This window comes from Anolis carolinensis, chromosome 1 (genome assembly GCF_035594765.1).
Source record: "Anolis carolinensis isolate JA03-04 chromosome 1, rAnoCar3.1.pri, whole genome shotgun sequence".
NCBI lineage: Eukaryota > Metazoa > Chordata > Lepidosauria > Squamata > Dactyloidae > Anolis > Anolis carolinensis.
Window position 1 is genome coordinate 46,761,333 of NC_085841.1, and position 27,671 is coordinate 46,789,003.

Below are 27,671 nucleotides of genomic sequence, written 5' to 3' on the forward strand. Positions count from 1 at the left end.
AAGCAACATAAGTAAACTGTACCTTCTTTCAGAATATCTGTATAATTAACAATAATTCACATATCAACTAAAGATTTGTATGATTTGTTTAGAGTTCAGCCCATGAACTCTGTGGCCAATACCTCTGATGAACAGTGAAAACTGAAATTAGTTTTTTCCACTGACATAGTTACTTAGATCAGTGCATTGGACATATTGGACTCTTCAGTTCACAGACTGAAAGTTAACATTGTTGAGAAGTAAGTATCTGTTTTAGACAGATCGGAAGGTCAGAAGAGCAAACTTTAATTATTTGAATCTATGTAACAAAACTTCTTAAGCTTTGCCACATTTATGCCCACAATCAAGAGTAATACAGGCATATTTCAGTTAACGATACCTGACAGGGAGGCCCCTTTTACAAAGTGGAGGGCTGGAGAAGTACACACGTTCAGTATTGGGTTTCAGCAAAATGTCTGCAATAAACAATGCAAAGAACTTCAACTGGGAAATAATGGGGTTCTTCTCTAGCTGATTCCATTGTAGCATTAATCCAAAAATCCCTGGTTGGAATGAAAATAGAAAAACAGAGGGGTGGGGGGGGGGGGGAGAGAAGGCAAATAAGATTGCCTCACCAGCTATTTGCAAACAGTTTAGAAAATCATAGATTTATAAGTTTGACCATCAAAATGGAAATCATAACAAGGATGATAGAAGTCTTCAAAGCAAAGTAGAAATCTTCAAGACATCTTTTGGAGGTTCAAAATATCTATGTATATTTATGCAAGGCTTGCTTGATTTGGTTGATTCATTTCATATGTGCATACTATTTTGGCTAAAACATTTGGTGACTCCTGCTGAACTCTTTTTTCATGGTGCAGGAAACCATTCCTATACTTTTCATGTTGTGTCTGAGTCTGGCACTAAATTTCCTGATAAATATATCAATGTCCAGGAACACACAAGTACTTTGTTAATTGAGGTATACCTGTATCTTTGAAACAAGAATTCTTCTGAAAATCTCAAACTCTTTTGATGGGGAAAAAGGCTCAAACTGTAAATGTTTCACATAGGCACACACAAATACCCACTTTTCTAAAATATAGGTATATAGATCTCCTTCTGTAGGCGACCTTTTAAAATCTCAGTGCAGGGACTGAATCTGGATTTTTCTTCTTCCTGTTTTATAAGCCATTTAACCATCTCAGGTGAAGCTGATGTTAAAATGAGTTCAGAACATCTACTACAGAATGACACATTGTTGTTGCTGTCCGACATCAATGATATCAGTGAACAGACAATATGTATTTGGCTCCTGGAAGTATCCAGTGTTTTGACAGTCAAGATTATTTTCAACACAGTGCAACATACCAAACTCCATACTGGCTAACTATTTTAGGTATCAGAACATAAATTCAGTGTTGGCTCACTTGTGTTTAAGTGTCTCCACAAGCTATCTCAATACAAATGGCTAGATCTGAAAACTGTGAAATAGTAACGGGGAACGATATCAACTTCTCTTCTCCCTGTATGTGATTGCTTTAAAAGTATCAGGACATAGCAGGAATTCTGCAAAACTCAGAGAAGAATTCAAACTTTAATCTGATCTGTTTAATGGTTTTGTTTCTTTTAAGCAGGAGGAAAAAGAATTACAATCCTTTTAATATTTCCACAATGTTAAACTAAAACTGAGTTCTAGGCTACATGTGTAAGTAAATCTAGAACACAAAAAAAGGGTTAAATAAGATTTTCTTTAAAGATACAAGAACTTAAGCTTTCTTTACGTTTAACAAACTTCACAGAACAGATACTGTAAAGGAACAACCCCCATATTTTTTAAAGTGAACATTGTCCATAATCCACATGAACTTTGAGTAGTGTTCGCTCAAGAGCCACCTTGAAACCAACTGTGCACTTGCAATAGGGATAAAGAAAGGATTAACAAGGGAAAAACAGCATCTTTGTAATTAATCTGCAAAAGTCTTGTGTATCAGTCAGAATGTCCATCAAATGCTATGCTAAAATTTTAGAAGGGAAGAAAGTGCATAGCGCGGCAGCAGCTGAAGTCCATGGTTTTTAAAACTCTTCATGGCAAACACAAAGAAAATCGTCTGATTTCCCCCTTATACTGATGAAAGGGGAGTACTTCCTTAGGAAACAGAATATGCAGCTGGAAATTCCATTGCCGATTTCAATGCCTTGAATACAACACAGAATGGCTTTTCCATTTTGAAGTTTAGCATGGTGATATATTGCAGATTTCATTTATTTCATTGCTAATTTGCATTGCTGTAATACAGGCAAAGGCTGACTCTCCTTCACAGGCCATAGCTGGCTATCAGAAAAAAACACAATTCAGCCGATAAACCAGTAATTTTCTTTCACAACAAATGGAAGTCAGTAACTTACTGCTCAACCCCACATTTTTTTAGAGTGCCAGGAGGGTAATTCACTCATTGAGTGGGTTAATACAACTTAAGTATGAGACAAAACAACCTCTGCAGCAGCCCTCCCTCCCCACTCCCAACTATATACCTAATTATCACTTGCTAATGAAGAACTAACTGATTTTGGGAGAAAAGATTCCACACTAGGCCACCTTCAGCACAGATTCTTGGCTCCCATAGAAACTTTGTCTGTAGCTGGAGACAATGCCATTTTCCTGTCATTGCACATGGCAAGTTTGCACAGTTCAACTCAATGAGATTGACAGGCCACATACAGAACTGCAGTTCAGAAGAACAGATCTGGCGAGTCCCAATTGTATGCAATGCGTTCACAACAGATGATGGGCAGAGACCTTGACTGAGAGTACTGAGCTGCATAGTCACAAGGCTGGGAACAGCCAATTTGATTATCTCTGTAACATACTGGAAGTGAGGCATACAAATCAGTTCAATAATGGGTGATTTTCCTGGTTGTCCCTCAATACTGTTACTGAATTCTGTTTGTTACATAATGTCCTTTACCCCTCTACAGCTACAGAAAGTCAATCTGAAGGATCCAGCCATGGCTACTGTGCTGTGGATTAGCCTTATTTGATCAATTATCAGATACCTGGACTTAGCAAAAGGCAAACAAGAGCCAATCAGTTTTGGCCGATCACATCACTGAAGAAATGTGTAGATACTGTGTAGAAAATGCACATTGTGTACTGCTTGTTCCAGAAAGGAGCTAATTTTAGAGCAACATCCTCTTCCTCCAACCAAGTGAAGAAATAGTATCCCTGTAGTATGTTTGATATAAAACTTGTCATAAGAACCTGTCCCCAATCTTTGTGGTTTTCCATAAAAGATGTTCCCACTTCAAGAGAGTCCCTGATGCTGGTGATGCTACTTAACCTCAGAAGATGTATATTAAGATGGTAAAAGTGACCATTTATGTCTTCTGGGTTCAGCAGCTACACTGCTTATTCTAAGTGGAGTTTCACCCCTTCCACGTTACTAGATACGAGGAAAGGAAAACCAGGCTATTAGGGGACTATCTTCTACAGAGTGTGTATACAGCAGTCTTTTACATCAGTTTCTACTCAGCTGGAAGTTTACCAGCATAAGGCTTTTTTTCTTTTCATTTTTAAAGAGCTTGATTCCTGCAATAATAGAAGCCTTTAGATATCTGTCAAAATCCACTACCCATGCTCAAAAATATTTCTTCATTTTTTTAATACAGTGGCTAGCAGGCACCTTAACAACCAGCCAGAAATCAATGTCAATCACCATTAACCCCTACACTACAGTACCAGGATGGTTGGCTAAAGAAAGGAAATTGATTGGCTGTAGTCTGAAACTTGCCCAGTACAAGGTGTCTGGCTGACTTTGTCCTAAATAAGGCTAACATTAGTGAACTAAGAGAACGGCATTTGGTTGTAGAGAGTCTTGCAACTCAGGAGCAGCCCTCGCCAATGCGCTGGCACGATCTTCCCACTTTACGGTCCAGTTTCACCATTTTCATAATGGCTTCTTCACGCCCACGTCCCATGTGGTCAAACGTGCAATCATGCTGTTCAGGCAGGCGATGTAACATACAGAACACATAACCTAGAGGAAGAGAAGAGTAGGGAAAAGGGAGGAGACAGAAGAAAATACTGTATTAATAACAGAAATTCTACAAAGTAATGGAGATTATACAAGCAATTATGGGGGCAAATTCATTTCTGTATAAACAAGCATACTGCACATTACTTCACTGTTTAGGACAGTTCTATCCACTATATTGGGTTTACAAGGAATACTTTTTAAAAGTACCCTAGCAGTTCAAAATATTCACAGCTAGAAAAAAATGTCCATTGCATTCCTTCAAAATTTCAGAATAACAAGCTCATCTGAACATGCAATCTCCGCATTGAGTTGCTGTTTCTGGTATTGTTTGCAACCAACCAGACTGAGCCCAAGAATAATATCTCATGAAGGTGCAAGTGGATGGATGTGTGAGTGGACAATTCACCTTCTGACATAAATGCCAGCGTCTGAGTGGATCTGACTGGTGGAGGAGTTTGTACAATTAATTAGTTTGCCCATGCATACATTAACCACCAAGCTGCTTTTGAAGATATCTAGGCAACGTGTTACTAGACTACAATTTGTGCTTTGGTCTGAGAGGAGCTGAAAGAAATATATTTTGCTATTTCACTAGTAAAGAAAAGAATGCTTCTTCCATAGAAATTAGCATCATAATGAAGATATCTTTGGACTCCCTTCTCTGGAAGCCCCTCTTGAGGTGAGTTAAATAACAGTTAGAAAGAGTACTTTCTCATTTGAGGCACCTTGCATAGGGAATGACCTTCCCAAAAGAGCACATATGGTGCTTGCTATCATAGACATGTGATGCCAAGTCTTTTGTAAATAAACTTTAAATTATTTTATTTTGCTGTTGTTTGTTGTATATTTATTGCTTTTGCTGCTCTAACTTGTTTTTAAATTATTATTATTTGTTAGTTATTGTGCAAAGCAAAACAGAAGAGTGGGGTTTATATTGTAAAAACACCCACCTTTAATCAGTGTGAAATGATCTGACTACTGATTATGATAAAACCGTTTCTCAGGATTATCAGAATAATTTCTGGTTCACATACAAAAGTGAAAGGAAAAAAAATCTCCTTAAACATAAGCATTTGATACATTTTGATTTCTAAAATTAATGAGATATTTGTACACGCACAATTAAGTTTGAATGCAAAATCCTGTAAGTAGGCAACACTAGCAGCATCCAAAGGGGGAAATACCTTAAATATTCATGTATAAGTCTAGACATTTTAGGAAAAAAAAATCAACCTCAAAAGCTTAAATCAGGGGTCCCCAAACTACGGCCCGCGGGCCACATGCGGCCCCTGGAAGGCATCTATCCGGCCCCCATGGCAGTGGCTTCCTCCCCCACCCCCTGAGAAAGGTGCATGCCGCCATTCCATCCTTTCCCTGCACAAGCCATTGCAGCTCCTTTCTGACCTCTCCCTGCAAAAGCGTTTGCAGCCATTCCTGACTCCTCCCTCCCTGCACAAGCCTTTCCCACCTCCTTCCTTGCCCTGTGCCTGCCTGGAGTTGGAGTTGGAGCTTTGCTTGTGTTTACAAAGGTATTTTAATTATTATTTAATTTATGGTGCACAAAGGCAGAAGAGGGCTGGACAAAATGGCCCAAGGGGTCCGTTCCAACCCATGATATTATTTTTATTGTTATTATTACTAACATTGAGGCTGGGTGGCCATCTGCCAGGGGTGCTTTGCTTGTGGAGGACAAAGGCAGCAGGGGGCTGGACTAAATGGCCCAAGAGGTCTCTTCCAACCCTTGATATTATTTTTATTGTTATTATTACTAACATTGAGGCTGGGTGGCCATCTGCCAGGCGTGCTTTGCTTGTGGAGGACAAAGGCAGGAGGGGGCTGGACTAAATGGCCCAAGAGGTCTCTTCCAACCCTTGATATTATTTTTATTGTTATTACAGTAGAGTCTCACTTATCCAACATTCGCTTATCCAACGTTCTGGATTATCCAACGCATTTTTGTAGTCAATGTTTTCAATACATCATGATATTTGGGTGATAAATTCGTAAATAAAGTAATTTCTGCATAGCATTACTGGGTAATGAACTACTTTTTCTGTCAAATTTGTTGTGTAACATGATGTTTTGGTGTTTAATTTGTAAAATCATAACCTAATTTGATGTTTAATAGGGTTTTCCTTAATCTCTCCTTATTATCCAACATATTTGCTTATCCAACATTCTGCCGGCCCGTTTATGTTGGATAAGTGAGACTCTACTGTATTAATAATAATAATAATAAAACTTTATTTATACCCCGCCACCATCTCCCCGTGGGGACTCGGGGCGGCTCACAACGTTACAAAAGTAACAGCACAAATACATTAAACAATATACACAGTTTAAAACACAAGAAGATGATAAATCAGAAATTAAAACAAAGATTTATATTACTAACATTGAGGCTGGGTGGCCATCTGCCAGGGGTGCTTTGCTTGTGCTTTTAGGGGACAAATGCAGAAGGGGGCTGGACTACATGGCCCAAGGGGTCTTTTCCAACCCTCTTTATTATTTTCATGATGATGATGATGATAATTATTATTATTATTAACATTGACGCTGTATTTGTTCCCATTTTGTTTTTTAACTTCAAAATAAGATATGTGCAGTGTGCATAGGAATTTGTTCCCAGTTTTTTTTTAAAAAAACTATAGTCCGGCCCTCCAATAGTCTGAGGGACCGTGAACTGGCCCCCTGTTTAAAAAGTTTGGGGACCCATGGCTTAAATCAATGAAAACACTGTTAGTGTAACTCTTAACAAAAGAAATCATCCATCCCCCTTTCTGAAAAGAGTGACAAAATGCAAGACTTTAGTCTATCCTGGAAACATCTAAAATAATCACCAGCCTCCTGTACTCTCTCTGACACAGCACCACTTCTAAACTTTCTGAATGCTTGGGAGGGAATATAGAAGTAGCTGCTAGGGACAAGTGGCCCATAGGGTGGCACTGATTTTGACCACAAAACTGGCCTTGACTCATACATGGAGTTTTATGCGATTGGAACAGAGCTAAACTTCCCATCTAAATTTAAAATTCTTGGCATTTTAAATTTAGCCCCAACCTAGTGGAAATACTGCTAGCTGTCATCAATTTTTCATTGTTTTTGACAAAAAGTGCACAGCAGATAAAATCATCCATAATCTGCAGTTCATATAAAATAACAAATTTAATTAATAAAATATTCATTTAATTAAAAATGGAATTTGAAGCCGTTTTTAAACTAACCGGAGTAATGACACTATTATTCCTATACACAGTTTTGCTTTAGCTCTCTTCACCTCTCATATGAAATTTTACAGTATCTAGTGATGTGAAGTTTTGATTGACCAATATGCACCTTTAATCCGCAAATACTTAAAAATGTTAAGGAGATCACAGAATCATAGAGTTGGAAGATACCACAAGGGCCATCCAGTCCAACCCCCTTCCAAGGCAGGAAAACACCATCAAAGCACTCCTGAAAGATTGCCATTCAACCTCTACTTAAAAATGACCAGAGAAGGAGTCCCTACCACTTTCCTTGGCAGTGTATTCCTCAGCTCTTACTATCAGGAAGTTCTTCCTAATGTTTCGGTGGAATCGCTTTTTCTGAAGATTAAATCCATTGCTCTGTATACTAGTCTCTAATGCGGCAGAAATCAAGCTTGCTCTCTCTTCAATGTCGCATTATTTCAAATATTTCAACATGGCTATCATGTCCCCTCTCAGCCTTCTCTTCTCCAAGCTGAACATATCCCAGTTTCCTCAGCCGTTTCTCATAGAGCTTGGTTTCCAAACCTTTGATCATTTGGGTTGCTTTTCTCTGGACAAGCTTCTAGTTTGTCAATATCCTCCTTGAATTGTGTTGCCCAGAACTGGACACAGTATTATTCCAGGTGACGTTGGACCAAAGCAGAACAGAGTTGGATGATGATCTTTCTTGATCTCAACATTATACTCCTGTTGATGCAGCCTACAATCCCATTGGCTTTCTTAGCTGCACTATCACACTGTTGATTTCATTCACAAATAATTCTGATAGCTATGTGCCTGTGATGTGTGCTGTATTATCCAATAAAGTGTGTCACTGCAGGCTTTTTAGAATGCTAAAGTCTAAGCTTAGCACATTTATACAATACTTGAAAAGAGAACACTCCTACCCAGCGACTGATCCCATCTTCTTTCCTAATAAGGTGGAGGATTACTAAAATTAACTTGCAACCGGTATAGGTTGAGTTTGCAGTTTGTTTTTATTTGTCTTTATATTTTACTACTGATCCACACAAGTTATCACTGACCCTGATCTGTGCTGGAACCAAGGGACATGTCAAAAATATTTTTGAAAAGGCGGTGGACAAATGTAGAATGAAACAGTGGGGGCTGGTGTGGTAAGTCACATGCCAGAGGAATGATGAATACTCTTTGGTTTTAAAATTGAATCCTAAGGTTCTGAATTTATCTTGGCATAAGGTTCAGCTCCTTTAAAATTCAGACTAAAATCCTGATCCATATGCAAACCAGCCCATATGCGAATCACCTTGGAAATAAAACTAGATATTCTGTACCAAAGTATATATTTCCCCCCTTGATATGGGGACTTCTGAAATGAAAATATTACGACATTTTGCAGAAATATCGTTTAACAATTATTCATGCTACAGAATGTCAATTTTTCTTTAAGGTTTTGACAGATTATTAATGCCCATTTATATGATTATATGATTGACAAATACAGTCAAATAATGTAAAAACTAGAGAAACCTGAATTTAATTTATTTCCTTTTCTTTCAAAGTCTATCTCAATACTAAACAAAACCCTTCAATTATGCTATATATTTTGTAAACACTGTTCCATGGCTTTCATTGGATAATGCAACTTTTTATTCCAGAAGTAATACTAAGGCTGCCGATAATTTTCCGGGCCCAATTCAAGGTGCAGGTTATTACCTATAAAGCTCTAAACGGTTCGGGACCTGCCTATCTTCGTGACCACGTCGTCCCCTATGAACCCACCCGATCGCTGAGATCCTCCGGGGAGGCCCTCCTCTCACTTCCACCCTCTTCACAACTGTGTTTGGTAGGGACGAGAGAGAGGGCCTTCTCGGCCGTGGCTCCCCGACTCTGGAACTCCCTCCCCAGGGAGATTAGGTTGGCTCCCTCTCTACCTTCCTTCAGGAAGCAACTGAAGACTTGGATGTTTCGGCAGGCCTTCGGAGATAGTCATTAATTAATTAGCCCCAGTAGGTTTTTAATAATTTATCCTGTTTTTATTACGGTCTTACCATTTATGTGTTTTAAATGAAATTTTTATCTTGTATTGTTGTTTATATTGATATATTGTATTACTGTTTTATCTTTTTATATTGTGATTTATTGTGTTGCTTATATTTTGTTCTTATGTTGTTTGGGCCACTGCCCCATGTAAGCCGCCCAGAGTCCCTGTGGGGAGAAGGTGGCGGGATATAAATAAAGTTTTTTTATTATTATTATTATTATTATTATTATTATTATTATTAAGTACTGCAAATTCAGTTTGGTCATTTCTAGGTTGGTGAAAAGAATAAGGAACACATTTCCAAAAATAAAATGTTAGAAAGTATAAAAGAGGTAACACACTGAAGCTTTTCTGTAGCAAAAAAGCAATTTAAAAAGCCGACATCACTTGAGTGATGAATCTTTCCTGTCCTCATCCCCTGCATTTCCTCCACATCTGCTCCAAAGGGATATGTAACTTATCCATGCACAACAAACACTGTTTCAATAAGTAGACTATGAACTATAATCAACAATCAACTTTGTTTAAAGTTCACCTGCCAGTAAAATCAGCAAAATATTACAATAGAAGTACATAATAGTAAGGTTTCCATTGCAAAAACAGTTACTGGGCCATGCCAGCATTAAATCTGGCAAATGACGCTAACATAGAGCCATGCACACTTTCCATCAGACTGCTCTAAAAGGAAATAAAACCATGTTACAGTCTTGCTTAACAGAGCTCCCATAACAGTTTAGATCAGGGGTCCTCAAACTTTTTAAGTGGAGGGCCGGTTCATGGTCCCTCAGATTGTTGAGGGGCCGAATTATCATTTGGAAAAAAAAATGAACAAATTTTACACTGCACATGTCTTATTTGTAGTGCGAACACCCCCCAACAATTATTTATTTGTTTGCTGACTACATTTATACCCCACTCTCTCTCACCCCGAAGGGAACTCAGAGCGGCTTACAAGTTGTATGTACATGCAATATACTATATTATTAGCATAGCACAATATTAGCATTAAATATTTCTATATTGTACTATACCACTATACTGTAATGTTATTGGTAATATTATATTTAATATATAATATATAATTAATATTATTATATTATACAATATTATTATATTGTCTTATTATTATTATCAGCCGCCCAGAGTCCCCTATTGGGTGAGAAGGCCGGGGGTAGAAATACTGTAATAAATAAATATTATATTGTCTTACATTATAATATTATAGTAGAGTCTCACTTATCCAAGATAAATAGGCTGGCAGAACCTTGGAGAAGCGAAAATCTTGGATAATAAGGAGGGATTAAGAAAAAGGCCTATTAAACATAAAATTACATTATGATTTTACAAATTAAGCACCAAAACATCTTGTTTCACAAGAAATTGACAGAAAAAGCAGTTCAATACACAGTAATGTTATGTAGTAATTACTGTATTTACAAATTTAGCACCAAAACATTGCAACATTTACTACAAAAACAATGACTACTAAAAGGCAGACTGCCTTGGATAATACAGAACCTTGGATAAGTGAGCTTGGATAAGTGAGACTCTACTGTATTATCAATGTTATATGTATACACAATATATTATATTATTGCCATAGCACAATATTAGTAAATGAAAGAACAATACAATATTTAAAAATAAAAACAATTTTAACCAACATAACCTATCAGGATTTCAATGGGAAGTGTGGGCCTGCTTCTGGCCAATGAGATAGTCAAGTTAAGTAGGATTGTTGTTGTTGTGTGCCTTCAAGTCATTTCAGACTTAGGGCGAGCCTAAGTCTAAAACTGAGGGCGGGGGCCAGGTCAATGACCTTGGAGGGCCGCATCCGGCCCCCGGGCCTTAGTTTGGGGACCCCTGGTTTAGATAAATCTTTTTCACTGACTGTCTTCTTTTAGACAGCTCCATCTTTATATAAACTGTAATTAAAGCTTCCTCTCTTTTCCACATGAACACTGTGTGCTACTAAGGCAGTATTCCATTTTAATGATCCTTCACTCTGCCCAGTACCATCCTCACTCCAACGCCAACATTTCAAATCAATACTGTCAACACATTTCTGGAAGTAAAGCAGACAAACCAAGGCCCTTCTTTTCCCTCCCATACAAGACATTTGAGACAAGCAAGAACAATGAATGGATCTTCATTTGAAATGCCACAACTGGAAGTCAGTGGGCTGATTCTTCATTAGGGTTTTCATCATGGAATTCCTCTGGAATATTTTCAAATACCTCTGAAAAGTGGTTGTTTTGGGGGGACGGGACTAAAAAGCAACTTTAAAAATAACCTTGAAGATTATTTAAGTTTGCAATATATCTCCGAATATTTATTATGGAATAAAAATTTAGGGGATTTTCTAAGTTAAATCACTTGTGTGAGTAATTCCAAAGAAACTTTTACTGAAATACATTTTTGATAAACCTTAAGGCAAATGATCCATGATGATATTCTGCCAAAAAACAAAACAAAACAAAACAAAAAAAACCCAGTTGCACTCTCCTCCTGAAATAAAATCCTAGAGGGAAGTATCAGCTCATTTGTGCTCATGTTAAAACCAAACTGCTGTAGATGGAATCAGCAGGCCCCACAGCAATTCATTTCCTTCCAGTGATATTCATACAGAGCTGCACAACAGGTATTCAAATAGTTTGGTGACTCTGGCTCATATGCTCTTCTGTTCAAAGCATTTTGAAAAACAGAAAGGGATTCCCCCTCCCCCCAATGCAAACTTACTTGGAGCTACTAGAGAAATCATAACTGAACTACAATCACAGCAGGAGAAAAGGAATATACAAAGATGCCTGGAATATTTCCCTGAGTCTATCTGATCTTGCTTTAGATCTGAAGTAACTGCTAGGCTGCAGGCAAGAATGCTTGTAATGGAATCACATGGCAAACATTTCCATCTGATATCTAGAATGCAAAAAAGAAGTTCATGCCTCAAAGCTCTTGGAAAGGTTAGGCAGTGATAGCAATTTACTCCTAGAAACAAAATTAGTTTTCTGATCCCAGATGCTCATGTAAGATGACAAGGAGTATTGCAGAAAAGATGACAAAACCGTTATACAGAAAATAATGTGTCTTCTCACTTTCTGTTCTTTTGAAGGTAGCCATTTTTCAGAGCTCTTTCAATCAAAGAGCAAACAATTTTTTTTTGGTGCAAAGACTTTATAAACAATGGATCTCCTTTCCAAGTAGAAAATGCAGTAGGTGTGCATGTGTACAGAATTACAGTATATATTTTCATCAAAAATGTTATGACAAAAATTCAACCCCAACAATTAGGTCAGTACTGGAAATAGATGATGATGATGATGGTACCAACTCGATGATCTCTGTGCTCTCCACCATTTTGGGTGGATGTGGTGGAGTGGAGCAGTACCAGACATCTTTAATATGGGCTCACTGAATAAACCTTACAAGATTGGTAGCCATTTTAAATAGGGGATTACTATATAAACCTCACAATGTTAGTAGTCATTTTAATTGGGGGCTCAATATACAGTAGGTATCCACTAGTCTTTACTTCCAAGACCCTTCATGGAAACCAAAATTTGTGGATGCTCAAACCCCATTATGTACAATAGCACAATAAAAGTGTGTCTGTTATATAAAATGGTATATATTTTTTAAAAAATGAATCTATGGATACAGAATCTATGGATATGGAGGACCAACTGTGTAAGTCTTGCAAGGGTGGTAACTATTTTTAATAGAGGCTTAGCGTATAAATATGCATAAGGTGTCCCGCATTGCTGCTGAACACTGCTCAGGTTGGAAACGATGGAGAATGAAAGGGAAGGCAAAACTTCCTTTCTCTTAGGCAACATTTCACCCAGACAGCTGCAGGCACTTAATTAGCACTGTTGGTGGGGTTGTCCTAATGACATCCATCCCCCTCATGTACACATTTCTGCTTGTGTGTCTCTAAATTTAAGTGAACCCTAAGTTATACCCTCTCTAATTATCCATGATTACAAAATCAGTTACTTTTGGTACCAAAATCTGCCCATTGTGCTCTGTCAAAACACCTGAAAAAGCTAAGCGCAGTAACCATGCAAAATTAAGGTTGTTTACAAATGGAATATTGATTGGGAACACTTATGCTGAATCAGAATGTGAATGCATCTAGCGCAGTAATATGTACACTGACTTGCAGACACTTTTAGTGATCTAAACGTCTGGAATCTTTCCAAGTCCTGCTTAAAGATGGAGATAGTGGGTTTTTTTCCTGGATGTTTTGCATGCAAATTATGTGTGTGTGTGTGTGTGTGTTGGGGGGGGGGGGGTTTGCCGTAAAGGTAGGACAATGTCCCAAGCCATGATATACAGAAGCCTTGGGCTTTTAAAAATAATCAATTAGTGCATGTAATACCATTTTTAGATACTTTGACTTCATCTATTACACATATGGTGCATTTAACAACAAACGGGAGTAATGCACTTATTCTTCTCATGTTGCTACAGAGAAAGTTGCCCTCAAAGTTTTATTACATTTAAAATTATTAAGGTAGAAGATCTTTATCTCAGACAAGACAGGTGAACTACCTGCATGACTTGAAAAAAAACCAAACTCAAAGTACATAAGAAGCTATTGGTAGCACTATTTCTACTTCATTAGTGTACTTCAACACTACATGAATGTGTGCGTGTGTGTGCATTCGAACAATCTGTTGGCTTATGGAGACCCCATAAATTTCATAAATGTTTCTAAGGTAAATGAATACTCAGAAGTGGTTTTTCTAATTCCATCCTCTGAAATATGGCCTACAGCATGTGGCATTCATTGATGGTCTTTTGCCCAAGTACTAATCAGAGCTGACCTTTCTTAGCTTTCAACTTCAGATGGGATCTGGTGCTTTTAAATTTATTTCAGCATATATGTTATGGTTGAGCCTTATGGCTCCGATACTGGGAGACGTGGTCGTAAGACTCCTCGGGAGTCAGACTCTCTTGAGGAGCGAGAAAGGAAACGGCTGCGGGACTTATTTGCAGAACCAACTGACGAAGACTCCTTTGAGGGTTTTACCGAGGGAATGGAGGAAGAGATGGCTCAGAGGAGGATGATATGGAATGGACTCGTGTGAGGGAGGATGTGGGTGCCACCGGCAATGATAGTATGGGAGGCGACTGGGGAGTTGCAGGATTAGACCCGTGGACGAGCTGGAGGGATGGGACGGGATCCACAGCTGGGGATGCCGTGGGGTGTAGTCAAAGGTGTTTTAGCTCTGATGAGGAGGATGATGATGAGGCACCTGGAATTAGGGTAACAGCTGACAGCGATGAGGAGTTGTAAACTGGCATAAAATGGGGTTTAGAATCCAGGGCTAATTGCGTTGGGCAAGGTAATCTGGACGAACGCTTGGGCTCTTGTTGGGAATTTCCTGAAGACGGGTGTGATTCGTTTGCTGAATACGTAAGTTACCAAGGACACTGGGCATAGACGGCGGGAGGAACTGTGTGGGCTTTTCCTGTGCAACTTGTGTTTAATCTTAATAGCTTGGACCTCCGTCGTCTTTTTGACGGACATTAATTGCCTACTCTGGATTGACGCTGGACTGACTGACTGACTGACTGACTACGACCTCGGACTATCCCTTCTGTGATTATCGGTGGAACTGGTGAACTAAAGACGTCTGTACCTGGCCTTCGACCTTGGACCGGATTGGGACCCCGCTGACTGCTTCTGCCCTGATTGATGTGTTTGGACCCAGAGTTCGCTTGCTGCACGGAGGAGTAACAACTTAGTTAATCCACCACAGCTGTTGAGTAGCAGAGAGTAATCTGCTGCCAGTTATTTACGTTTCATTGAATCTTAGTTTACCAGTTTTTGTTTGTTTTTAGAGCCAGGCTGAAGTAAGCATTTTTGGTTTAACCCGGATTAAACTCCCGTTTAATCCGGTTTATCTTTTGAACTGTTTTTTAGTGTCTTTTCATATTGAAGGCGAGTCTTTGCCTAGCCCTTTGTCTTTTACAGGCATTTTTGGTTCTGTATCCTTAATAAACTGTGTTGAATCTTATCTGGTGGCGTTCTGTCTGTGACAATATATATATATATTTAAAAAAAATTAAACTGCTGATGACCCTCAAAATTATAAGCAGCTTGGGACCCAAATATATGAGAAAGTGTCGCAACCTACAGAGCTTTTACCTGAGAGACCATCTCTTTAGGAATTTCTAGGTCCTCCAGCATAAATCCATGGTGAATCAAATCCATGTTTAATCACATCCACAAAATCAGCCATGCAAATGTGGGAGACTGACTGTACTATTTGAACATTACAATGTACAAGGGCAGTTTTCGGTACACCATGTGGAAACTTGGGAAAGGTATCTGGAAATTGTAAAGTAGCCTTTCCTTGGAGGCCCAACTAGCATCAACATTCCCCTTTCTTCATCATCAAGTAAACATCTAGCATTCAGAGCTTAGTGAGACTGTGGCTATGGTTTTTGACTTGCCACTCTTTATTGTTCTTGACTTTGCTGAAATTGCTAATTCCTTTGAAAAATTCTGAAGTGCCTTTGTTGTTCTAAGATTTCACTGACTGTAATCTGCCTTGGAATCTGGTAATAAAGGGTGGGCTAGAGATACTAAACAAGGAGGCAGTTAAGTAGGAAGTGATCGTGAATAACACTAATAGTGAATCAGGTTAAAAAAAATCATCAAATTCAAAAGAAACTAATAGAGTGAGAATAGTGCTTCCTAAATTAGTTCCAGAAATTATTCCAACTTACCAGGTATTCCTCAAAAACTGCTTTCCTTTCCTTGAGTGAGCCCATTTGAAAATGAGCCATTATTTTGATGGTGATAATGACTTTCATGAAAAGATCTCCCCTTTCAGCTCAGTCCCAAGTTGTTTTTACATAATTTGCTTTAACTCACCACCTGCTATCTTACTTCTTACCTTACCGATGTCCTCTTACTTCTTAGACTCTTTTCATTTATGGGTGCAGAATATTACCTAGGTTAGTAATCAAAATGCTAGAAGTCCCTTCATGGGACATTTATCTTCAGTGACATACCTCTCCCTAAAGTTAAAGATTTAATTAAAATGCAATGCATTCAACATTTTAATTAAAACAAGCAAGTTCTAGGCAGTCTGATAATATATGTGTATCATCTTTTTTTTGCTTTCGCCAATAAAACTGCAAGCAAGATAAGGTGCTAATAAAGGACAAAGATGAATAATGTTAGGTTGCTAGGCTGAAACACTGTCTGTTACAGACATTACGTGAGTATTTACATAAATCCACCCATTTTAACCTCATGAGTAGTTTATGCATCCATGCTTTAAACTAGTGATTCCCAAAGTGGGCGCTACCGCCCTCTGGTGGGTGCTGCAGCGATCCAGGGGGGCAGTTATGGCCACAGGTGCATTTTTTTTGTATTACCTTTCTATTCTGAGTTCAAAAAATAGTTTCATAATTTCAAACTTCAATGTTTCTAATTTACACCTTTCTTTACTATATTTTATAAAAAGGTAGAAACATTAATACATATATCTTTCTGTTTAATTGCTATTACAATTAAAAAATAATAATTTCCAGGGGGCGCTGAGTAATATCTTTTCTAGAAAGGGGACGGTAGGCCAAATGAGTTTGGGAACCACTACTTTAAACGTTGCAGTTAAGGCCCATCCCTAAACAATGCACCTGAATCTCCTGCAAATGAAACTATATCAGTCACAACTTGAATACATCAAGTTAGTACATTAGAAAGCAATTTTGTTGTTTCTCTCTCTCTTGTTCTTACTGGCACATTAAATGTCCTATATGCTAAATTGCTAAATCTTTCTATCCTACTCTTCTTGCATGATTTGCTTTCCACAAAGCTAGATAAGTGGATGTATGTGGAAAAGATTTCTCTGTTGTTACTATGGGATACCCTCCCAGTGAAAGTGCGGCTGACCCCATCCTTTCTGGGTTTCTGTCAGGAAGCTGAATTTCTTGGCTGCCGGGGCTGTTTTGATCAATACTTTTCATTAATTTTAATATGGTACCCTGTTTCCCCTAAAATAAGACATCCCCAGAAAATAAGACCTAGTAGAGGTTTTGCTGAATTGCTAAATATAAGGCCTCCCCCGAAAGTAAGACCTAGCAAAGTTTTTGTTTGGAAGCATGCCCGCTGAAGAGAACACCAGAGCATGCAGGATCGGTAAATGTACGTACCATAGAGTGTTGTACATGGAAATATTGGCAGTAACAAGAAATTCTTGATAGGATTCACAGTTTGTCTGGTTATGCTGGTTTTTGATGACAACTACTGTATAGTATATCTAAAATGTTCATTTTTTGTTCACTAATAAATGTGAATTCTTCTTCATGGAAAAAATAAAACATCCCCTGAAAATAAGACCTAGTGCATCTTTGGGAGCAAAAATTAATATAAGACACTGTCTTATTTTCGGGGAAACACGGTAGTAGTATGGAAGTGTTTTATTTTGATTTATGGATGACATGTTTGTTTGATTTTGTTTAAACAGTCAGGTTTGGTTATGTTTAAAATGGGTAAATATTAGAGTTGATAATATGTAGGGGAAGGTAGCCATCTTAGCATTCTGAGGCAGTTGCCATAGCGACGGGGGCGGAGCTAACCGCTGTTTGAAGAGAAAAGGAGGGAACGTTTTAAAAACAGGTCAGTCTGTAATTGTGAAATTACAGTGAGGGCTGATTCTCAAGTGGAGGATCAGGGTGGCTCAAATGAGGGAATTTGAGTCAATTCTAAAATAAGGTGACTTATTTTAGGGAGTTTGTGATTGTTAGTCACAGGAGATAGACTGGTTCCAGGATTGAGGGAAACCAGGAAAGCAGACCTCTAGTAGAGCCAGACTAAGCAAGTTGGGTGACTTGTTTAGGGCTAGTTGTGGAGGCTGTGAAGTAAGGGGAAGTGATCCCAGTAGATCTAAGTGATCAGTTATTAGTTTGAAGCGAGAGGAGAAAGTATTTTGGAGTTGGAACACCTCACATCTATTTGTAACTTTTAAGTGCCTTTAAGAAGTTATTGAAACACTAAGCTTTGTACATGAAATAAACTTGTTTTGTTATTTAAACCATCGAAGTCTCTGTCACACTCATATTCTAAGTTAAGCAACATCACCATCAAAAGTGAAATAAGTAAAGAAAGATTAAAAAAGAATAAGTATCCTCTGCCTGACATCTCCTCTATTGGTGGCAGCGGTTATATAAATATATATAAATATATAATAACATAATTGATCAAAAAAGGATTCCTCCCGGCCTCAGTTCTTTACATTTTGGTGGCAGCGGTGGGATTAAAAAGGGATTCCTCCCCTGCCTCACATCTGTGCAGTCTGTTTCAAATGTTTGATGTTTACAATGTTTTTATTCATTGTACAATGCTTCAGTAGCTGCCAAAAGTGGCATACAAAAAAGTAATCAATCCTTTTTTATTTGCAGGTAATGTGGGCAAATTAAAATAAGTCAAATGCAGTTAAAATACAAATGATAGAAAAGTGAAGCCTAAAAATAAATGAGTACCAATTTGAAAGAGGACGGGCTATATGCTTCAGTATCAGACAAAAGTGGTTTGTTATTAGAGTGCTATCTTACAGGAAAAAAAAACCCTCTTATAAATGATTAAAAGCCACCGGGACCTGTAGGTGGGAGATATGATTTGAGATGCATTTCCCTTGCTCATCCAGGATAGAATTCCTCTCATAAATGGTGCTACAGTGACAAAAAATACATTTGCAAAATAATGCATACTGTCAAAAATAAATAAAGCACAATACTGTTTTTCATATACAAATACATCCAGATTAATATCTAATCAACTAAAATTTGCTTAAGGGATAGGTAATTTTCATGTGGTATCTAGCAACAACTATTTTGAAGCACAAAAGTAAAACACGCATCTGACATTTTTTGCTCAGCAGCAACCAGTGATCAGTGGGCTGGATGGGCTGGATTGCAGAGCTCTATAGCCAAGAAAACCTGAGACCTGCACTTCAGTCTATATCTATATCCCAGATGGTTTCTTTGCAAACCAAAGAAACCATCTATAGAAGGAACAAAGAAAAACTGGAAAATGCACCTCCTCTCTTTTTCTGTAAACAACAGTACAAACCAAAGAAACCAAATCCAAAGGCAAACTTTTAAAAAATAGAACTGCTTGAAAGGAGTCTGCCTTTTAGTAGTCATTGCTTTTGTAGTAAATGTTGCAATGTTTTGGTGCTAAATTCATAAATATAGTAATTACTACATAACATTACTGTGCATTGAACTGCTTTTCCTGTCAATTTCTTGTAAAACATGATGTTTTGGTGCTTAATTTGTAAAATCATAATGTAAATTTATGTTTAATAGGCTTTTTTCTTAATCCTTCCTTATTATCCAAGATTTTCGCCTATCCAATGTTCTGTCGGCCTGTTTATCTTGGATAAGTGAGACTCTACTGTATATGGCAACTCATGAGCAAAACTTCTCATTTGAAATCTTACAACCAAAACCTTCACAGCAACAACATTTGCTCTGAGAGAAGGGCAATCAAGGCAATCAAAAATCAAGAAGCTTTATGACAAATGATCTAGGGAGTATAGAGAAGACTGAGAGATTATATAATAGTTACGTTTGGAGAGATGTCATATAGAAGATGGTAGCAGGTTTATTTTTGCTGCTCCAGAGATCAGAATAAAGACCAATGGATTCAAATTACAGAAAAAGTTGTTTCACTCAAACATTAGGAAGATTAACTTTACTGTAAGGGCTTTAAAGTGGAGTGGACTGACTCAGGTAGTCACAGATTCTCCTTTGGAAGTCTTCAAACCAAGATTGGTTGGGTATCTTTCAGGCCAGCCTTCACTGTGCATCCCTGCATGTCAACAGCTTAGAATCTGACTTTAAACTTCTATCATCCTTTGATTTTAAAGACAATTCATTAGTATTATTGGTGCTGTTCACAAATGAGTTAGTTAAATCATATATAAAACTTTTTCTAATATAAGAATTAATTTTTAAATACAGTTGGCTCTCATTATTTAATCGTCCATAGCTTGAAAATATTCCTACCTCACCTCCTGAGGAGGAAACCTTGATTTTGCCATTCTATGTAAGGGATAGCATTTTACTACTCCACTGTATATAATGGGACTGGGATCAATGGCCCACTGTGTCTTCAAAAGTAAACCTTGCTAGCAAAGGGCCTGGATTTATATCCCTTTCAATACATTCTTATCTAAAGCCTACAATCCCCTGACTTGGTGGTTCTGATTTAAAAGATAAATGTTTCTAATGTAGTCTAATCTAGAATATTAATGGCCAAAATGGGATTATTCCAATGTTATTGAAATCACAGTAAAGAAATCTAAAACCTTCCTTAGATCATTTGTTGTAGTTGGGCCAAGGGGCAGTAATGGTTCTATGGGTGAAACAGCTAAAAGGAGAAAAAGGGCTAATAGAGAGCAGGTGCTTGATGAAGAACAACAAGTAAAGCAGGTCCGGGAAATACTTATGGCTCCTTCAGAGGATGAGGCGTTTTATGGGTTTTCTAGTGATGAGGAGTCCATACTAGATGATGATTTCGCAGAGAGTAGAGGAACTAAAAGGTCTACTCGAGAGCAGGAGTCAGATGAGGAAAAAGAAAGGAAAAAGATCCGGGACATACTCACTGCTCCCATGGATGAGGAGACTTTTGAGGGATTCTCTGGGAATTATGGGTCTGGGAGTGAGATGGAGAGTGCTGACTGGACTCAAGTAAATGTGGATGATGAGCCAGCCCATGGGGCTGCATCAGGGGATTGGCAAACCTCTCATACTTCTGGGACATGGGGAGATCTAAGTCTTAAACGGAGATGGAGGGGCTGGAGGGATGGGAGGCAAGGTCCACTAACAAGATCAAGATCAGCTGTGATTGATGAGGAAAGGGCGGAGGTCTCATCAGCATTGGACTCCCACGAGTAAGTTAAAAGTAGAGTAGAGAACTATTGCCTTGCAGAAGGCAAGGTGTCGTTTTGGGGATATTGCTTTGTCGCTGTTTTCCTTGGGTCCTGGCTGTACAGCTTCCTGATAATCCGGATTGAATCCTGCTTTGGTGTTCCTGGCTTCTGACTCCTGTTCGGCTCTTGACAATGACGTTCCAGTTGGGCGTTTGCCTTGGCGTTTCTTATCCAGCGTTTCCAGTCGCCGTTTGCCTTGGTGTTTCTGCTCCAGCGCTTCCAGTTCGGCGTTTGCCTTGGCGTTTCTGCTCCAGCGCTTCCAGTTGGGTGTTCCTGCTTTGGCGTCCCTGCTTTGGCGCTCATACTTCGGCTCTTCTGGCTTCTGAACCCGGTCCGGCTCCTGACCCTCATCTGTGCTTGCTCCTGGCTTGGCATCTCCAGTTTTCTCCCTTCGGTCTTTGAAACTTAGCCTGGCTCCGACTACGATTCTGCTTGCTGCCTTTTGGGAGCGTTTTGCTCTTTTCCAGCCCTTTGTGCCACAGCATTGAGTGGCTTCAATTCTGGTAACGTTTCTGTTACATTTGCTGCGGATTATCAAACCAGATAATCCAGTTTATCCTTTTGTTCTTGCTTTTGACTCCTTTTGAACTAAGACGTTTACTTTTGAAGAGAAACACTGCAGTTAAGTGTTTCTGAGTTTAAAATATCATTTAATAAACATTTAAGAACTTTCCTTTATGTGTGTAGCTTTTTAAGAGGCGGCTGTGTCATGACATCATTTGCTCAAAACTTTATATAGTGAAGTGTCCTTTCACTAAATTGTAGCTTATACATAATGATGCCAATATGCAAAGATTTTTTTGTAATTCCTCCTTTGTAGTAAACATCTAGTAGGAAATTATTAAAATAATATAGCTAAAAGCCGGTTTACATGATTCTGTGCTAACACAGAACTCATGATAAAAGTAGCCAGTGCTTATTTCATTTTAACAAGCTAACCAAGTGTGATCTCCCAGTCTGTATATCTATATACCTACCTTTCATGATGAGGAAAATCCTGTAACTTTTGCTAATTAGATTTATCTTTATCTGATATCAAGAACAGTGCTTGTTCTACTGGATGGAAATAACATTGCCTTGAGTAATGACTTTAATAAGGTATTCTCAAATAATAAGGGAATTTGGGGAAGATATATGCCAGTACTATGTAGCTGAAGAGTACCGGTCAATGATTAACAGTTTGGAAATATGCTATGTAAGCTTTAACACTGAGCAAAACTCATTTTGGGACCTCTTACAAGCTTTTAGTGTTTAAATCAAGGAACAGAGCTCTTTCGCTACTAAAAATTAAAATGTATATTTGTTGTTAGTTTGGCATTAGCAATATGTCAGTTTATCAGTACTGACATGCATAAGTAATATATTTTATTAATAGCCTTTCTCAATTAATAGTAACAGGAAATAGTTGCATAAAGAATATGTGCATTTTATATACTGAAATAAAGAAAAAAATGCTTGGTTTTCATGGCATTTGTGGTTGCTGGAGGCTGTGATTGGCAATTAAATAAAGGTGGAATGTCATTCTTCCGATATGGACATGAACATCTCCAATGAATTGGACTGAGAGCAGAACAGACTCTGTACAGGCATCACTAACAGCCAACAGATGGTGGTAATTTTTCCTGTCATTGCTGACCTGGGCTGGATTTGAAATGGTGACAGAGGTGAAATACTTCACATCCCATTACCAGTCCCTAAAGCTATTCTTGTAAGCCTTGTAAAGACTTTACTATTGCAGAAAGCAGTTCAGCTTAGAGCTTTTTGCAATTTCATGCCACTCCAGGAAGCCACTGTAAATCCAATCTTGTTATGAGAGACTTCAGAAGCTTACAGTTCACAATTTGAAAATTGAAATGGTACTAGAATCAGTGTCCCATTTACTTTGATTAGCTTAGATTCAACAAATGTTCACAAGTTTTAAAAACCTAATTAGTCAAAAATGGAAACTAAATCACATTTACAGTAATATTTGAAAATACACTGGAAAGAACAATCCAGTTAATTATGAAATTGGTGAAATTTCTGTGAACATTATTCAGCATTCTAAGACATTGAATCAGTGCTGGGTTCCAGATAATAAAACTGCTTTGAATGTGTTTGAAAACTGAAGGTAGTTTTGCAGATTATAGCCAATGTCTTGCCAGTGCACTAGACATCTGTTTGCACTTTTCCCAGGATTACATGGCTATGGGAAGAAGGAAAGGAATGGAATATCTGCTAGGTCTGAACAGCTCACTTCTCCCATGTCTTATGTTATTCATGGCCATTGTACTCACAGCGTTATAAATTGCCAGCTCAGTTAATAATTTCAGCACATCAACTGTGGCAAGCAGTAAGGGTTGATAACTAGTAGGAAGGGCAGGATGCCAGACTGACCCACATCAAGCCTGAAATTCCTCCATCTTTGTTCTGTCTGAACTATAAGAAAATTAGGAGGTTGTTGTCAGCCTAGTCCAGCAACAGAATTCTGTCACAAAACTGATTTCTATATTTCAAAATCTGAAATTTGTGTCAGGATTAACATTCAAATTATAGCACCTTGAAACTCTCTTCCAGTGTTGGTGGGAAGGAGAAGGGTTGTACCACTATGATACCTGCAATTATCAAGTTACAACTTCAGGTTCAATGGCTACTTGTGTAAGAAAAACCTGCAAGTTTTGTATTTGCTCACATCTAGCAAATTGTTACTCAGATGAGTTTTTAAAATTATTTTAGTTGCTGTTTTTTTTAACTCCCTGAATGCTTGCTTAATACAGTAGTTCATTTGCACCATTCATTACCCACTGTATGATGCTAAACCTCTGAATACTCTATCCAGATCCCCAATGTCAGAACAAATGGCTGGTATAACTGACATCTAGAAATATCTCATAGAAAAGTGGCATTCCTTTGTTATTGTTGATTTAAAGAATAGACAGAAAGATACAGAATCAAAATCTGCTTTCACATTTCTGTTCCTCATGGCTGCCTGAAAAGTGCAATGGCAATTAGCAATTCCCCTCACCTCTCCCAGTTCGCAGTGTGAGAAAACTCAGAACTCATCTTACAAATTGCTCTTTTGAAGATCAAAGGGAAGCTGAATTTGTCTGTGTATGTGCTCGATGAGATTGTAGTTTAATGGATTTTTCAGGGAAGTTTTGGTGGCATGTTCCTATGACAGCCTGAGGATAGAAGATTCAGGGGAGCTCTATGACTCTTCCCTTCTGAGCGCCTTCCTTGCCTTTAATTGGCACCTCATTAGAAATTAATGAAAATGACTTCCTCTGTTCTTCCTGCTCCAGGCACAGCACACTACAAAAAGCCCCATCACAATTCATAACACATTCAATTTATATAGCAATGGCTCTTAAGCATTATTTATGAGATGTGAATTTCTTGTCAGCAGTTAATAAGCAATACAGAATAGGAAAGAATGGTGGGTGGAGGTGGGGTGGGGGGAGACTATGAGCACAGACAGCAGAAAAAAGAATCCATGTTTGTGTTTCAAGCACCTTTGCAGTGGCTTTCATTTCTAGGAAACACTTCAAGGGCACCTTTACCCTGCCCCCAAGTCTCTGAAATACAGCAAATATACTAGAAAATGTAGCCATAGTGTTGCTGATCCCAGGATGTGTTATAAAATGATGCTTAATCGATACTCTTTAAAGAGGTGGGATTGTTATTATTCCTGAATATTATGTCTATGAACATTACATCCCTTAGATTGGGAGGGAGGTGTGTTCTATAGCCCCTCATCTCAAATACACCCTTAGGAAAAAGGAGAGCACTAACAAATTGGTTACCAATTGAGCACCGGATCACTTTCTTTAAGGCCTTACATGGTCTAGGGCCAATGTACCTGAGGGACCGCCTCACCCCCTACCAACCCCAGAGATCCCTCCGTTCGGAGGACCAAGATCTATTGGAAGTTCCCAGTTTTAAGACCTTGCGCCTAACAGCAACTAGACGTAGAGCTTTTACATCAGTGGCGCCATCACTCTGGAACACTCTGCCACCCGAAGTTTGTGCCTTGCGGGACTTATCAGTCTTCCGCAGGGCATGTAAGACACACCTGTTTCGGCAGGCTTTTGATCTCCGCTATTGCTGTTTTTAAATTGCTTAGATTTTAGCTGTTTTGTAAGCCACTCCGAGCCCTGGGGGAGTGTTTTTAAGATGCTTTTTAAAGATATTTTAAAGATGTTTTTAAATTGTTAGGTTTTAGCCTTTCTTGTAAGCCGCTCCGAGCCCTAGGGGAGTGGGGGCATATAAGTTTAAATAAATAAATAAATAAACAACTCATAGCAAAAGGAATCCATAGGAGGGCAAGGAGAATTTGTTGAAGGTTACTTTCTTCTTTCCCCCACTCCCATCACAAACTTTACTGCAGCAGAGGTATGTTTAATTGTTTATCAGCTCTAGATCAGTGCTGGAAGAGTTCAAGTGTAAAACTCCCTCTAGCAGGCATCTTAGGGCTGAAATATCTCCCACCACTGAAAGATCCCATTGGATCATGAGCCCTCTTATATTACTAGCATTTAAGAAAAGATAAGGAACCTGTGCCTTTACATTTCATTGTTGTTCATTGCTGCTAATTTGACCTATGGGAACCTTTGTATAGGAGACTTGCAAGTCACCCTATTATCAAGAGATCTGTTCACATCTTGCAGATTTAGGGCAATGACTTCCTTGATTTGAGTCTATCTATCTGGAACAGGCTTGCATAGCCTGCTAGGTGTTGGGGCCTCCAACTCCCAAAAGCCCTAAATAGCTTGTGCAATGGTTAGGAATTTTGGGAGCTGAAGTCCAAAACATCTGGAGGGGAACAGGTTGTGCAAGCCTGATCTAGAATGTGGTTTTCCTCTGTTCCTACTACCCTCCACCTTACCAAGCATTGTTGTCTTTTCTAGTGAGTCATGCCTTCTCATAATATTTCCACAGTGCAACAGTCGTTTAGTCATCTTGCTTTCTAGGAATATTTCATCATACTCTAGCCAAGAATTTATGGTTTTAGTGGAAAGCTGTTGGTTAGCCTCTAGAACAGCAGCAAACAAGCTACTCCATCTGCTAAAAAGAGTAATACCTCTGTATCCACAGTACTGGTACCTGCAATTTCATTAATTTGCATTTGACAAAATATGTCCTCTCTGGATATTTTCTAGATCTTTCAGTGCTACCTATGGTATTCTTGGGTTGGTTTCCAGATATTAAAATATGGCTATTATGTATGTGCATATACCTTCAGATTGGATTCTTTACTTTCACACTTTTCTAAAGTAAGCAATACTCAGAAGTGGTGTCTGCCATTTCCTACTTCTGAAATATAGCCTACAACACCTGTTATCCATTGGCAGTCTTATCCAAGTACTAAATAGGGCTGACCCCACTTCCAAGATCAGTCAGGATCTGGAGTTGTTAGGCTATTTAGGCCCAGATCACCTTTGAGTCTTGTCTAAGCTAAACATATACGCCCCTCACTCCTCACAGAGCTTCATTTCCACACTTTTACATATTGGTTGCTCTCCTCTGGACACATTTCAGGTTATCAATATTTATTTTTTACTTGTGATGTCCAAATCTATTTATTATATTTATTTATTTTGTTTATTGTTTATTTATATCCCACCTTTTCTCTGCATACGGACACTCAAAGAGGCTCACAACTAAAATTATTTCAGTACAACTTAAAATATGCAAATATACAAATATTAAAACACAATCCAGGTTAAAACAATAAAAAACCACATTACAAAATCACAGCAACCCTTAATTGGTCTTAAACACCATCTTTAAAACCTGCCTGAATAAAAAGGTTTTAGTCTTCTGCCAGAAGGACAGCAGAGAGTGGGCCATTCTGGCTTCCCTGAACAGGGAGTTCCAGAGTCGAGGGGCAGCCATTGAGAAGGACTGCTCTCTCGTTCCCACCAACCAAGCTTGAGATGGAGGTCGGATTGAGAGAAGGGCCTCTCTTGAAGATCTCAGGGCTTGGGCAGGTTCATACAAAGGAATGTAGTCGGCCAAATAGCCTGGATCTGAATCGTCTAGGGCTTTAAAGGTCATAACCAGCACTTTGAATTGTGCCCAGCAACAGACTGGCAGGCAGTCAAGCTGCTGCAACAGAGGGATTGTCCACTCCCTGTAGCCAGCCCCAATGAGCAACCTTTGGACCAGCTGAACTTTCTGAGCACTCTTCAGAGGCAACCCCATGTAGAGTGCATTACAGTAATCCAAACAGGATGTAACTAAGGCATGTACCACTGTGGCCAGATCTGACTTCTCAAGGAACGGGCGTAGTTGGTGTATAAGTGTTTATTGTGCAAAGGCCCTCTTGGCCACCTCCGACACCTGGGCCCCCAAGTTCAGCGCTGAGTCGAGGAGTACTTCCAAACAATGGACCTGTGTCTTCAGGGACAGTGTGACCCCACCCAGCACGGGTTGGATCCCTATTCTCTGATCTGCATTCTGA

At 38.7% G+C, this 27,671-nt stretch overlaps 1 protein-coding gene across 1 annotated transcript in view; it reads right to left on the reverse strand.

The window, feature by feature from the left end:
• Window positions 1–1,569: 1,569 nt before the first annotated feature.
• zfand3 (zinc finger AN1-type containing 3) overlaps window positions 1,570–27,671 on the reverse strand; it is a 192,324-nt gene continuing 166,222 nt past the window's right edge. Inside the window, 1 exon segment of the mRNA NM_001293125.1 lies at window positions 1,570–4,016. Within this exon segment, the coding sequence (NP_001280054.1) occupies window positions 3,862–4,016 (155 nt within the window). The 3' untranslated portion in view covers window positions 1,570–3,861.